Source organism: Helobdella robusta (genome assembly GCF_000326865.2).
Source record: "Helobdella robusta unplaced genomic scaffold HELROscaffold_52, whole genome shotgun sequence".
NCBI classification, from domain to species: Eukaryota; Metazoa; Annelida; class Clitellata; order Rhynchobdellida; family Glossiphoniidae; genus Helobdella; species Helobdella robusta.
The window spans coordinates 424,381-439,773 of NW_008705269.1; the positions used below are offsets into that span (position 1 = coordinate 424,381).

Here is a 15,393-nt window from a genome sequence, read left to right on the forward strand (position 1 = left end):
GGTAAGACGAAGGTAATGGTGAGTGGTGAAGGTGAGGAACGAGTGATAAGTAAAATAGACCCCTGTGGGGTATGTGATAGGAGAGTGAAGGCTAACTCGGTATTGTGCTATAGGATGTCAGAAATGGGTGCATAAGAGATGTAGTGGTGTGAGGGGGGCACTGAAAAAGGTGGAAGGCACGTTCAAATGTAAGAAATGTGTTCATGGTGTGATTAATAGGACGGACGCAAGGACGGGGTTGAGTGATGGTATTGAAAGAGTGGAAAGCTTTGTTTACTTAGGGGATAAGCTGAATGCGGATGGAGGATGTTTGAGCGCAGTTACGGCTAGAGTTCGTGTGGGATGGATGAAATTTAGGGAACTGGGTGGGGTATTGTGTGGAAAGAAATGGTCAGTGAAGATGAAAGGGAGGGTATATAAAGCATGTGTGAGAGCAGCGATGGTATATGGTGGTGAAACTTGGGTGTTGAGGAGAGAGGAGGAAAATGTACTGCAGAGGGCTGAAAGAGCTATGGTGAGGATAATGTCTGGGGTTAAAGTGAAGGATATGAGGAGTAGTACAGAGCTGATGTCGATGATGGGACTGAATCAGGACATTGTGACATTGATAAGGAGATTGCGGTGGTATGGACATGTGTTGAGAAGGGATGAAAGGGTCGGGATTAGGCGAGCGTTGGAGTTCGAGGTTGAAGGAGTGGTAGGAAGGGGTCGTCCGCGATTGGGATGGAGAGAGCAGGTGGAGAAGGACAGGGTGAAAGCGGGGTTGCGTGATACTGAGGCGAGTGACAGATGTGGATGGAGTCGAGGGGTATTTCGGTTTCATCATAGGTAGCCAAACGGCAACCCCCGATCTCGGGGAAAATGCCGTCCAAACGTGTTGTTGTTGTATTAGGTGGGCGATAAATAGCAATAACTTTGAAGGGTTTAAAAGCAGAAGTATGATCAGGTTTTAAAGTTATACATAATATATCAACAGTTAAAAATTATGGTCATTAAAAATTGAGTCATTACAAATATTAAAAACAAGATTATTTTTCACAAAGATACCTACTCCACCACCTTGACGATTAGCCCTATTTCTAAAAACAAAGTAAAGTTATATCCATAAAGATTGATTAATTTAGCTGAAGCGTCATTTAACCACGTTTCACTAATAATAATTACATTAAAAAAAATTACACAAATGATTGGATAGAATTTGCAAATTAGACATTTTATTAGGAAGACTACGTGAATTTATGTGTAGAATAGAAAGATTGTTGCAGCAATGAGTATCAAAAGATTTAATAACATTATTATGAAAATCATTTATAGTAAAATATGAATTATTATAAAGATTCGACGAAATAGATCCAAAATTAATATGTGGTGTGTTCATGGTTGTCGGTGTTGTTGTTGTCCATTTGTACAGTGTTGTCTTCAGATTTATCTATTGATTTAGTACTATCGTTTAGTGGCTTGTTGTTGGCGTCAAAGTTTGCTGTTGAAAACAATTGATTTGTTGTTCATCAAATTGAAGTTTACATCTATTGATTAGTATTATTACTACCTTTGTTACTACCACCATTATTAATACCATCATTATTACCATTATCAATATTGATTATTGATTTATTATTGTTGTCCATTAAATTAGTGTTGAAAAGCCATTCTCTAACGCGTACGTGTTCAGGCCATGCATCGGCAGATTCGACTATGTTGGCAAATTTGTTATCAACGCAAAGTCTAAAAGATGTAGATTGGTCTTTGTTTACAAGTGCCTGGGCATAACTTTTCTTTAGAGCAGGGTAGCATGAAAAAAATTCTACATCCACCAATTTCAAGTGTTCAATTATGTTATCACTGGTACATCTGTTGACGTTGCTGATGTGATAGAATTTTTTTTGTTTTGTATTACTTTGCTCGCAGATATCTTTGACCGGGCTGCTTGTCTTTTACCAATTGTTGTGGTTCTTTGCGCTGTCATATTATTCGTATTGTTAATAATCGGAGAGTTCACTCTTGCACATTTTTTTTAGATACGTAGGGCGTTAAATTATCGAAATTTGTAATTCACTGGAGATTGTACACTGTCGGACCAACTAACATGTGCAACTGTCGGTTTTGAAAAATTTGCTTGATTGTGTTAATAATGTTAATTAATATGAATGAAATGAATTAAGATATATAATTTAATAAATTAAAATAGGTAAAATTAATGCTAAAAATTAAACATAATGATTGATGAAATTGATGTAAAACAAATTAGAAATTATTGTCATAACATTCCTGTTAAAAGTAGTTAACACAATAAATGACTGAATAAATATAAAACATTAATAAAAATAAAGTTGGTTTCATATTAAAATGGTGTTGTCTAATAAATACAGTAATAATATATATATATATATATATATATATATATATATATATATATATATATATATATATACATAAATTATTTAAATATATAAAAAAATTTTAAACATCAAAAACCCACAAACCAAACAATCCATTAAAATCTATTAATTCTCAATGCCTCACACCCACCTATCAACTAGCAAAAACACTCAATGGTCTTTTGGGCTTTTATGTAGACATTTTTCATAAAAACCGAGTTTCCTCGTATCAAACAATTCTTAGTTAATAACAATTACTCTAAATAGGCACTATTACGAAAAAAGTACCTCGACAAAAACAACAATGATGTAAAATTTCTTAACAATTGTATCTACGACAGTGTCAACCCTTTGTCAACGGTTTGCAAAAAGCAAAAAGTTGATGGCAAAGAAAACAACGTCCTACCTCGGGGAACCGGGTCTCTGGACGCAAAACGAAGATTGATTGATAGTGTCAACCCTAATTTTATAATTATATATATATATATAACAAAAAAATGTGATAATTATACCTTGCAATATTTTTCTAGAGAGTAAAGATAAGTAACATTATCTCGAGCTTCATTTGCTACATCTGTCAATTTGTCGTTAGTATCTCTCCATGTCTGATTTACAAATAATTAAACTTAAAAATTTAATAGAATATGAAAACATTTAACAACAAAATATTTAATGATTTATTATTTGGTAACAAATGAATTTAATGGGCAAATAATAGTACGATAATATATCTCTACAAAATTTTTTACTTTGAGTATTCGAGATTTTGTGATATGTAGTACTTGTATAGCCATTCTACAATCATGGCCTCGAATTTCTTCGAGTATTGAATTATACTTTATGTTCAAATGCCTCCAATATTCCAATTCTATAAGAGGTCCTTCGTTGTCTCTATCGACTCTCATTTCTGAGCTGGACATTAAAGTCTAGAAAACAAAATAAATTATATTACAAAAACAAATAATCAATCAATCAATCAATTAGCTTATAAAGCGCTATTTCCGCGATGTTCAACAGTGCTCCTCAATGAATTTTTAAAACAGATGGGTCTTGAGATCCGCTCCGAACTTCGCAAGTGATGGAGAAGTAGTCAGAGAAGTAGGTAAAGAGTTTCAGAGAAAAGGACCAGAAAAAGCAAAAGCAGATTTGGCAAAAGAGTGTTTAACACGAGTTAAGAAAAAGCGAGAAGAAGAAGACGATCGTAAACCGGGGCGTTTAGGTTCAATTAATATAGAGTATAGAGTATAAATAAAAACAATAAACTAAAAAGTTTATAATTACAAACATTCCGTAACAAAACATAATAAAAGCACGGGGTACAAATTATAGAAAATAAAAAAAGGTTAAAAGTTATTTACACTCTTCCTAGGTTCAGAAAAATCAACAACATTCAACATCAAACATGAACACACGCTAAACACGAAAAATGTGATAGGCAGAAATCTTTTTGTCATTTTCGAGATTTTGTGATATGATTTTGTATAGCCATTCTACAATCATGGCCTCAAATTTCTTCGAGTATTGAATTATATTTTATGTCATTTTCGAGAATTTATCGTTTGAGAAAAAAAGCTATGTTAAGGAATATGAGAAGGTTAGTGATTTTATCAGGATGGAGATGTACCAAAAGACGTTTGTGAAAGATTCTTTCAAAACTACCCTGCTCTCCTACCTGACGTACACTCTTTTAAATTTTTTTTTATTTCACTTGAAAATTTTTATCATTATAATTCCGTGCTAAATTGTTTCTGAAGAGTTTGAAAGTTAGTTGCTGAGTTTGCCATAGTCTCTAAATTATTTGAAATATCAAAGTATCAAAAAGTTTGTAATTATTTCTGAAGAATTTAAAAGATAGTTTATGAAGAGTTTAAGATTGGTCCCGGGCATGACATAAAACTGCATCCACGCTGCGTTGCGTGCTTTTGAGCAAAAGGCTAGGCCCACCGCTTATAACTGGTGGTTGTCGTCAGGATGGGTGTCCGGATGTAAAAACTTTTCTCCAAATTACTCTCATGCCATCACAAAGAAAAACAACGGATCCTAGTCCCCAGTAGGCCTTAAGTGGTCAAGGGGTGCCAAGAATCCCTGGGAAGTATGCAATAGAGGAGAGATGTTGCAGAAAAATTCAGAATGGTCCCTCTATGGTACTTAGACTTGGAACGCTCAATGTTGGATCACTTACTGGCCGCAGCATGGAAATCGCAGAAATGATCGAGCGTAGAAGGATCGACATCTGCTGCCTTCAGGAAACCCGGTGGAAATCGAATGGTGTCTGTCATGTCAACTCAGACAATGGAAAATATAAGCTATTCTGGAATGGTCAAAAGTCGGGCAAAAAGGGTGTTGGAATATTTGTAAGAAAACCGCTAGCCCAAGAAGAACTGGATATTAAAAAGATTAATTAATATCTCAGGTGGATCAAGCTTCGCCTAGAAAAGCAAACAATGATTATCTTTTCTGCATACGTACCACAGACAGGCAAATCAGAAGAGATTAAAAATGACTTCTGGACTGCATTCTCTGACACCATCTCAACAATACCAAAATCTGAAACCATCCTGATTGGAGGCGATCTCAATGCCCACGTTGAAGAGAAAACAGATGGTTTTGACAACGTACATGGCGGTTTCGGCTATGGAGAACGGAATGAAGATGGCAACCGCATCCTTGAGTTGGCTGAAAGTCACGGGTTTTGTTTACTGAATACATATTTTAGAAAGAGGTTGGAACATCTCATAACATACAAAAGTAGACCATCAGCCACGCAAATTGATTTCTTCGCTGTCAAGCAACAACACCGAAGGCTATTCAAAAATGTTAAAATTATACCTGGCAAATCATGCGTCGCCCAACAGACTCCTTGTGGCAGACCTGGTTTTCTAACTGTCAAAACAAAAGTATAAATAAATGCCTGGAAGAATCAAAACATGGAAGCTGAAAAGCAATAAGCATCTAAAAAATTTCAACAGATTGTCGCCACACAGTTAGACCATCAATCGCAAACCAGTACAGATTGGAGTACATAGAAAACCGTTTTGATAAACGCTGCAACTACAGTTTGTGGGAAAACTGGTACAAAACCCAAGCACGAACGAGAAACTTGGTGGTGGAATGGCAGTGTACAAAATGCAATAGATGAAAAGAAAGTTGCATACAAGCAATGGCAAAAATCAATGTCTGTTGATGACCATAAAATTTTCCGTGAAAAAAACAACTATGCAGAGAGTGGCTCACTAAGAGCAAAGGTGAACAAATGAAATCTCTGTATCGTATAGCAAAACAGGCAAAGCGTACGAAAAAAGACATAGTTGGTGCCTCATGTATCAAAAACGACCAAAATGAGATGGTTTATTGAACAAGATAAAATCAAGCTACAGTGGAGAGAATACTTCAACAGCTGTTAAACGAAACAAATACCATCAATGTTAACTTTGACGCTCCACCCATCGAAGGTCCGATTCCAGACATCTTACAAAAGCTTACAAAAGCTCTGAAAGCTATGAAAAATGGAAAGGCAGCAGGGCCCTCTGGACTCACAAATATCAAAGCATCTGGTACTGCAGGTATCCAAACGTTACTGGACTTTTTCCGTGAAATCTGGAGAAATTGCTCAATGCCGACTGAATGGAACTATAGCGTGACAGTCCCGCTATACAAAGGCAAAAGTGATCCATTGAACTGTTCATCATATCGGGGTATACGTCTGCTAGAACACTCCCTAAAAATTGTCGAAAAAATCATTGAGAGAAATTATACAAAGGCAAAGGTCATCCATTAAATGTTCATCATATCAGGGTATACGTCTGTTAGAACACTCTCTGAAAGAAGATTAACGTCGTGCTTCACAATCGAAAATTATCGAAAAAATCAACAATTGAAGCAATTCACATCCTTTGGCAACTGCAAGAGAAGAACCTCGCAAAGTATCAACAACTATCACACATTTTGTAAACCTTGAAAAAGCATTTGATCGAGTTTCCCGTGAAGCAATTAGGTGGAGTCTACGTCGACAACTCATTCAAAAATATCTTGTTCAACCTGTGATAGAAATGTATACGAATACTAAAACTCTCGTCAGCACAACGGTTGGAAACACAGATGCATTTGACATCGGCGTTGGAGTTCACCAAGGCTCGATTCTCAGTCCACTGTTATTTATAACTGTGATGGAAAAAATCACAAAACCAATACGCACTGGTGACATTTGAAATCTAGTCTATGCTGATGATATCGTTTTAACATCCACGTCTGAGCAGAATGCAGCACAGATGTTTAAAGATTGGAACTCGCCGATCATGGATTCAAAGTCAACATCAGCAAAACCAAAGCAATGAACACTGGTGAACCCATCCAATCCACAGCTACTGGACGATGGCCCTGTTCACTTTGTAAAGCTGGTGTAGGTAACAATTCAATCAAGTGTCAGCAGTGTAACCAGTGGTGTCATAAACGTTGTTCAAAAATAATTGGTACTTTATATAAAATTTTGTTTGTCCTGGTTGCATCAATCCACAACAACAAATTCGAAATAGCAATGTTTTTGAAGCCATTAAGGTAGAGAAAGTCACATTGTTTCAATATCTAGGGGATGTTCTGGTTTGTCCTGGAACAGCTGAAGCTGCCGTTCGAGCACGCTAACGTGCAGCTTGAAATAAATGGCATCTCCTTCCCTCTATATTGATGCGGCGTGACATCCCACTACCACTACGTTCAAGACTTTATAAATCTGTGATACGTCCGGTGTTGTTATATGGTGCAGAAACATGGCCATTGACAACCAAACTGGAACAACAACTTCAACGAACCGACATGAAAATGCTACGAAGGATGCAACGAATTAGTCTGAAGGACCACATCAAATCTACCGAAATCCTGCGTCGTGCTGGTTTAGATGATATAGAGGACTAAGGCCGGCAACACCATCTGCGGTGGTTTGGTCATGTCAAACGAAGTAGAAAAAGTGCCATAACTTCTCTTGCAGATGTTGAAGTACCTGGCACACGTCCCAAAGGCTGTCCAAAAAAGTCCTGGTCGCAAACAATCGAGCAAGACATGAAAGCTCTAAATTTAAATGAAATGGATACAACTGATCGTCTAATTTGGCGCAAATGTTGATGGCAAAGAAAACAATGTCCTACCTCGGGGAACCGGGTCTCTGGACGCTAAACGAAGATTGATTGATTGATTGATTTTCGAACCTGGTCACTCAGAAACAGCATCAGGGGCTAGGCCATCAGGCCAATTAAAATTTTTTTAAAATAGAGACAAAAATTGAATCAAATTAGCATTGAATTATTTTCAGAAAAATTGCAACAACGTTAAAAAAATTGCCAGAATATCTTTTTTTCTTTTTTTTTCTCATAAAAAATTACAAACATTTGATAAATAAAAACTCAGAATGGCTTGAAAAAAATAGTGACAAAAATAAAAGATTGTTCAATTAAATGCAGGTTAGAGGATAAATTTCGAAATGTAATTTTATGAAAACGTGCAAGTTTGTTTTTTTTTGTTTTTACACTGGCTATAAAAAATGAAAAATCGAAAAAAATGTAATCGTTTACTAAGTTTAATTTTTTAAAAGTTTAAAATGAAAAAAGTTCAGACACAAGATAAAATTCACATTGAACAATCTACGTGTTCTTACGCATTTCAATCGGGTCAACATGCGGAGACAGTTTAAATTAATCTGAACGGGTGATGTACTCATGGTGATGTAGTAAAGTTTATAAAAGCGAGAAAAAAAGTGAGCAGAGAATATAATAGCTTAAAACTTGCAAAAATATTACCCAATTGATAGAGCGCAAGTTCCAACGTTACAATGAGTCAATTAGAAAAAAAAATTCAAGCGTCGGCTAATTGCGTTTTTCCGTTTGCTGATATCTTGAGTAATAACAATAAAACATTATAGGATTTCAATACATAATAGTGACAGTAAAATATGATACGATAAAAGTAAATAAGTAAGACAGGATAAAAGTGAAAAACTCTCTCTTAAAAAATAACTTAATCAATGGATTCAGGGCAGATATATTAGTGCACCACATTATTTGAATCGAAATGGGTACGCAAATATGCTATAAGATGAAAATGATGAAAACATTTCATCCTTTTGCTAAAGACAATCTTGAAAAGTAACATGAGAGTAAGAACAATCTTGAAAAGTAACATGAGAGTTAAAACTTCCATTATTAATATCAGAACTCTTAGCATATTAATTTGTGCTACAATTAACATTAACATATGAGCTCTAATTATCTAATTTGAATATAAAACTCATTGTATCAAAAAAGTTTTATAGAATAATTTTCTTCAAGAAACTACAATCTTAAATTAAATATTATTAACCTGTTGAATTATTGTACACCATTTCAAGACAGTTCGTTCCAAAGATCTACAAACAGATTCATTCATTGCCAGTTGAACACACTGTTGAGCCTTAACAACGCTTTTTAATTTGATGACCGGATCAAACTGAGGTAACGTTACCACTCCTTTCACGCTTTCGTTAGCAGCTATTAAAGAATTTACAAAATTTACAATTTAAGCAAATTTAAATAACAGTTGGTAAAAACGTCTTGAAAAGAAAATTAGATTTTATGCCGCTCAAAACGGATAAAAAAAGAATTATTTACTGTTTTAGGTGAATTATATCAAGAGATCGTCTTTGAGTACTAAACGTGAAAAAATGGACTTACTTAAGATGCTGTTGCGTGAAAAGTGAGAAAAATCCGGTAAATTTTTGGTACAAAGATTTTAAATCTACATAAAAAGTAATGATCTCGGTTTTCAAAAGAGCGATAATATAATTTATTTGTAATGTAATAGATAAAAACAATATCAATTCTCGTTTATAGTCTCCATCCGTTATGGGTCGGACTCTTGTATCTTATTCATCAGCTTCTGTCTCCAAGCCGATCTATCCACTGCGTCTGTCTCCTTGAGACCAAGTGCCTTCAAACCTTCCTGTATGGTCTGCGTCCAGGACTTTTTTGGCGACCTCTTGGGCGGGTGCCAGGCACCTGGTGCTCAGCAACGGAAATTATTGTATCGTTTTCGCTTCGATTCACATTGCCAAATCATCGTAGACGATGACGACGACATGTATCCTTCAACATGAACAGTCCCGATCGGTTCAGGATCTCGGTTGTATGGGTATGGTGCCTTAGGTCAACGTGTTGCATCCAATGAATCATCTTCATGTCAGTTCGGTAAAGCTGCTGTTCGAGTTTTGTTGTCATCGGCCACGTCTCTGCACCATACATTAGAACAGAACGTACAGCTGTGTTGTATAGCTTTGAGCACGGCGGTAGAGAAATGCTACGCTGCATCAATACCAAGGCCAGGAGGTGCCATCTGCCCACCGCTGCACGTATGCGTCCAGGAACGGCGGTATCAGCTGTTCCATTACAATCCAGCACATCTCACAAATACTGAAATGAAGTAACAGTTTTGATCCCGGTGATCGTATCATTATCTGGGCTTCTTTGTCGCGGGTTGATGCAGGCGGGGCATACGAAATCAGTCACTTTCCTCAGTGAGTCGGTAATTCTCGAGCATCGTCTGTGACACCACTGCTGACATCGCAGGCATTTGATCGAGATGTTTCCAACTCCAGTCTCACACATCGAACGTGGCCAATGACCAGACCACAGGCTCATCGGTAACACCGGCGATCATAGTTTTTGTTTTGTCAAGGTTTACGTTAGCCCGTGTTCAGCGAGCTGGGTATTCCAGACCTCTAACTTTCTAGCTGCGTCTTGTTTAGAGGCCGCCGTCAGGACGATATCATCTGCATATATCACATTCCATATGTTATCATATCTGAGCGTATCGGTTTGGTTATTTCTTTCATCACCGTGATGAAGAGCAGGGGGCTGATGGACGCTGACGTTAATGTCAAATTCATTTGTGTTACCGGCTGTTTTGCTGACCAGAGTTTTTGTGTTAGAGTTCCTTGCTATAACCAGCCGAACCAGATATTCAAAAACAAGCTGTCTACGTACACTCCACCTGATTGCCTCACGAGCCTTTTCCAAGTCCACAAAGAGATGGAAGAGTCGCTTTTGCTTTGCCATGTATTTTTTTTGTAGTTTATAAATGATATAGGTAGCATCAACAGTCTTCTCTCAATGACTTTTTATAACTTTCAGGGGATATTCCAGAAGACGTTTACCCCGATATGAAAGCATTTTAGTGGATTTCCTTTTTCTATATATATATATATATATATATATATATATATATATATCGGCACAGCTGTGCTACTGTTCCATTCCTCTGGTAGTATCGATTAACTCCACATTTCCCAACAGATCTGTAAGAGGGCTCGGAAGCCTGTCCCACCAGACGCCTTGATGATATCATTTGTAAGTCCAAAAAAACCAGCTGCCTACCCACCTTCAATGCTTTCAACGCATCCGTAAGCTCCTCAGCTGTGATGCCCTGAATCGGTCCGTCCACCGGAAATGCATCAAAGGGGTTTGTTTCATTCAATAACTGATCGAAGTAATTCTTCCAGTGATCCTTCACTTCATTTTGCAAGGTTATTATGGTGCCTTTATTATTCTTTATGCATGTGGCACTAACTATATCCTTTTTCAGTCTTTTTTGTCTGGTTTGCTATTCGGTAGAGTGACCGAATTTGTTTGCATTTACTTCCAGTCAACCATACCTGCATTGATTTGCACAAGCTATCGCAACCTAAAATTTCGCTTCTGTGTTCTTTGATCGGTATGTCCTTCGATCTTCATTAGTCTTTGTCTTCTGCCGTTGTTTGAAAGCTGCTTTCTTACTGGCAATAGCATTTTGCACCGTCTCGTTCCACCATCAAGTTTCGCGGTTGTGCTGGCGTTTTAGTCCAGATTTTCCACATACAGCTGTTGCTTTCACTGTCTTCTTTCTTTTGGTACATTTGGTTCGCGGCATCTTATTCCGTATTATTCAATGCAATCCTAGAAGATCTCCCTGCCCAGGATATTACCCTAACTACGCGCCTCATAGCCTATGCACCCCAGCATGAAGATATAAACGAAAATAGATAAAAACGAAAACAGAATTATTAATTTTGTTTAATTTATATTTACTCATTCAACATCCGCCCTTTTTTATTTTTTTATTGAAATTCAAATTGGCATTTATAATTTTTTTAACATATATTTATATGTTACATTTATAGTTGAAAATTTATTATTTCTGTAGCGATATACTTCTCAATTGTATTTCAGTTTAATTTTAACACGAATGTTACCAGTGAGTCTTGGCCTTCAAACCTCTTTAAAATATCCAATATTATAAATGGCATGCATAACTTTTAAAAAAACAAATCTCTTCTTACAAAAATAAAATAAAACGCATGCTACGAAAATTTCAACTTGGGTTGTACCTCCTGAACTGTTTTAAAAATACTTCACTAGTATTAAATGTGAAAGTTTTTTAAAACCCTGATGTATCCAGGCTTTACAACGAAAGCTGCTCTGTCTGATTGTTTAACATCAGTGTCCATATTGCATTCAATTCTGAGCCCTCTCTATAGATTGTGAGAATTTCTTCTACAACATCTTTTCAGCCGGGTTTTATAACGAAATATTCTTTATTCTGGTTTTGAAATCGGATTTATTTTTCTCCAAAATCGATCGACTTTCTTAGCAACAAAATGCAAATCGTGTATAAACTGCCATCTGCAGTTTTTATTATATTTTATCAAGTAATCAATTAATTAATCAATCAATTAGTTTTTAAAACACCATTACCGCAATATTTAACAGCGCTCCTCAATGAATTTTTTAAACGGATACAGATGGGTCTTGAAATTCGCTCTGAACTTTGTAAATGATAGAGAAGTAGTTAGAGAAGGAAGTAGAAAGTTCCAGAGAAAAAGGTCAAAAAAGCAAACGCAGATTTAGCCTAAGAGTGTTCACCAAGAGTTAAGAAGATGTGAGTACAAGAGATGATCGTAAACCAGGCCCTTTTATAATATATATATATATATATATATATATATATATGCTGGGAGAAGACCGAATTCTTGACAATATGTAATAATTTTATTTGTCTTAGTAAATTTTTATCAACAAAGTTAGGTCTGTTTAAAATTGAAATTTTATTTTTATTAATAAACCTTTTATTAAAATTATTGCAGATAGATCTATTTCGACGTTAAACCGTCATTGTCTGTGCATTATTTATGAATTTATTAATAAGTATTATTATAGTTTTAATATTATTAAAAATATATACAAATAAATTCGAAAAAGAAACATGAAATTTCAATGAAAAATTTAAAAATTTATAAAGGTAGCAAAAACTGCATTAAAATTGTGAGGCGCGAAATTAATTCAATTTATTATTATTATTATTGTTAGATTGCTGGTTGATCCGATTACGGTTATTATTGTTCATTCTTCGAGTTGGAAGTGTTGTGATTCGTTGTTGGATGTTGATGAAAGGTTTTTCAGATTCGATGAAAATGTCTTCTGCGATCCTTATGTTGTAGTGCTGTTGGTTGTTGTATAAAATTTTTGGGTTGTTATCTAGAAGATTCCTTGTTATTGGGGTGTTGTGGAAAGTTTCAAGATGGTTTTTTTATTGCACCGTCTCTTTTGGGCATGGTGAGTAATAATGAAATATTACTGTGTAATGGTGTTAGATTAAAATCATTATAAAATTCTTTTATTGACCGAAAAGATAAAATTCAAATGAGATCAATCAAAAATTGTAATCATATGTCAGAGTGTAAATAAATAAGATGTAAAATATAATGTACAATCCTCTCATGCTCTTTGATCAACAAGTGCTTCAGAGTAAAAAATTATATTTAAAATCGGTTAAATAGTGTTTCTGTGACAATATGACGAGCAAATTACCGCGTTAACCAGTTTTTCATCAAAAGATTTCGGCCATAATATTTTAAACAAAGTTAGATAAAAATCATTATAAAAACCCACAGCTTCAAATGAATTAATAATTAACGAACAGTTATTATCGACTGAATTTAAGTTTAATTTCAAGTTTCTATATTTCTGGCGTTTGTATTCACGTGATGAAGCTAGGTTGATTTCGTGGCAAATTGAATAATAATAATAATTAAATTTTTTTCATTATCAATAAATCAATAGGGGAAATGAAATAAAAATAAAATAGAATTTCATTGTACAGTATAATAAAACCACAAATGCTCATTATCTAGGATAAGTGCTCGAGGTAGTTTATTTAAAAATGGTTATACAGTTTTCCTTTCGCAATAAATGGCATACGACGATTTAATAACTAAGTCAATTATTTTATCAGTTAATGATATAGGCCAATTAGTTTTAATCAATGTAAAATTAAAAGTATTAAAAAATCCAATCGGAGTAACTTCAAATGTTTTCAATAAAATAGAATAATTTTTATAGTTAGCGTTCAAGCATGATTTTAAGCTATTGTACTTTGATTGTTTGTAGGTTTTGGACTGAATCAGATTCGTCTCGTGGCATACCGTTAGTTCTATCTTTTGGTTGCGTAAAATGGCAATGTCCGGTCGGAGAGTGCTGAACAGCTGTGACATTGATCCAGCAGAGCCACAATTATCGATCTTTGGTTTTTTTCGCATCTTTCATCAAATAAGTTAGCATTTGTGTGTGCTCAGCTAAACCATCTATAGTTGGGTAGAAGACTTTCTGCGTGTCTGTGTTGATAAATTTATTTTTTTGGAAAAAGTTGTATAATCTATTTTTTATTAAAGTTGAAAATATTTTGTATAGAACTGGTTGGAGTGTAATTGACTGGGTCGGCTGTATCCCCTTTCTTGTAGATTAAAATTGTTAAACCGTTACGCCAGCAGGATGGAATTGTAGCATTCCAACATTTAACTATTAGTTTGTGAAGATATGTGAAAAGTATTTGACACCTATAGATCTTTGGTTTTTTTTATGGCTGGCTGAAAATTTAAGTTTGTGAAGATATGTGCAAAGTATTTGACACCTTTTAAGAGGCAATTGTTGAAATTTGGTCGAGAGGACACGGTGTGGCTTTGGCTTTGCATCTCCGAACGATGGCAGCGATTTAATAGTACGTTGGTTGTTCAAGATTGCCTGTGAATGAAGGTTCCGGAAGAGGTGGAATCCAATCAGGAAATTCGAATGTTGTGAGTGACTCCGCTGACAAACCTTTGCGGAAATAATTTTCGCCGTCAATCACATTGAATTGCGGAGGTACTTTTGCAGATGCTAAAAATGTTGACTTGCATGTTTTCCAAAACAATTTTTAAATTGGGATGTAGTTTTGTTGGAACACATTTTAGTTGACGATTTTAATTTCAATTTATTGCAAACCATTTTGCTTAGTTGAGATATTATTTCGCTGACAACATTTTTACCATTCTGCGCCTTTAATTTCATTAATTCTTTTTTTAACTGGTTGATTAAGGCGTTTGTTGTCGGATTGTTTTTTGATTTATTTTGTACGAGGCCGTAGTTTTTGGCAAAGTATGAATAGATTATCTGCTGAAAATGGGTAGCAAAATCATCAATGTCTATGTCATTTAAGCATTGCATTTTAACGTAGAAGGCTATGTTGGCTTCGGTCCATTCTTTAGTTGATTTAGGCAGTGTGACGCCTGGAAGAGGCTGCGAGACAGTCGTCTGAGTAGATTGATGTTCGATATTAAAACAGTTTGGACTTGAAGAAACGGACGATTCTTTAGAGTCGACATTTGTCCTGAGGGATTTAAACATTTTACATGATCTTTGATGCATTTTTAATCCTTTTCTGTCCCTGCAAGACCTGCCACAACAACAGGACAACGTATTATTTAAATTATTTTCAAAATTATTTTCAGAATTACTATTGGTATTTAACAGACTAGACGAAATATTAATGTTTGCAAAATTGTTTACATTAGTAGATTCTATATTAGTTGCCTTTGTGCACCGCCAGGAGTGTCTGTTAAGAGAAATAAAATCTTTGAAACAATGTGGACAAATTGTAGCTTCTATTAAATTTATTTGATTTAAAACCATTAAAAAACAAATTAAAT

At 35.2% G+C, this 15,393-nt stretch overlaps 2 protein-coding genes across 2 annotated transcripts in view; one reads left to right on the forward strand and one right to left on the reverse strand.

Annotated features, from left to right (window-relative positions):
- Positions 1-5,032, forward strand: part of HELRODRAFT_149394 (hypothetical protein) — a gene marked incomplete at both ends in the record, with an annotated part of 8,135 nt that extends 3,103 nt beyond the window's left edge. Inside the window, one exon of the mRNA XM_009027954.1 lies at positions 4,802-5,032. Coding sequence (XP_009026202.1) covers positions 4,802-5,032 — 231 coding nt within the window. The remainder of the gene's footprint in view (positions 1-4,801) is intronic.
- A 7,675-nt stretch (positions 5,033-12,707) lies between these two features.
- HELRODRAFT_179106 (hypothetical protein) lies at positions 12,708-15,112 on the reverse strand (the record flags this gene model as incomplete). Its single annotated transcript, XM_009027955.1, has 3 exons — positions 12,708-12,918; positions 14,340-14,449; positions 14,690-15,112. The coding sequence occupies 3 exons, from the start codon at positions 15,110-15,112 to the stop codon at positions 12,708-12,710; spliced, it is 744 nt and encodes a 247-aa protein (XP_009026203.1).
- Positions 15,113-15,393: the final 281 nt, after the last annotated feature.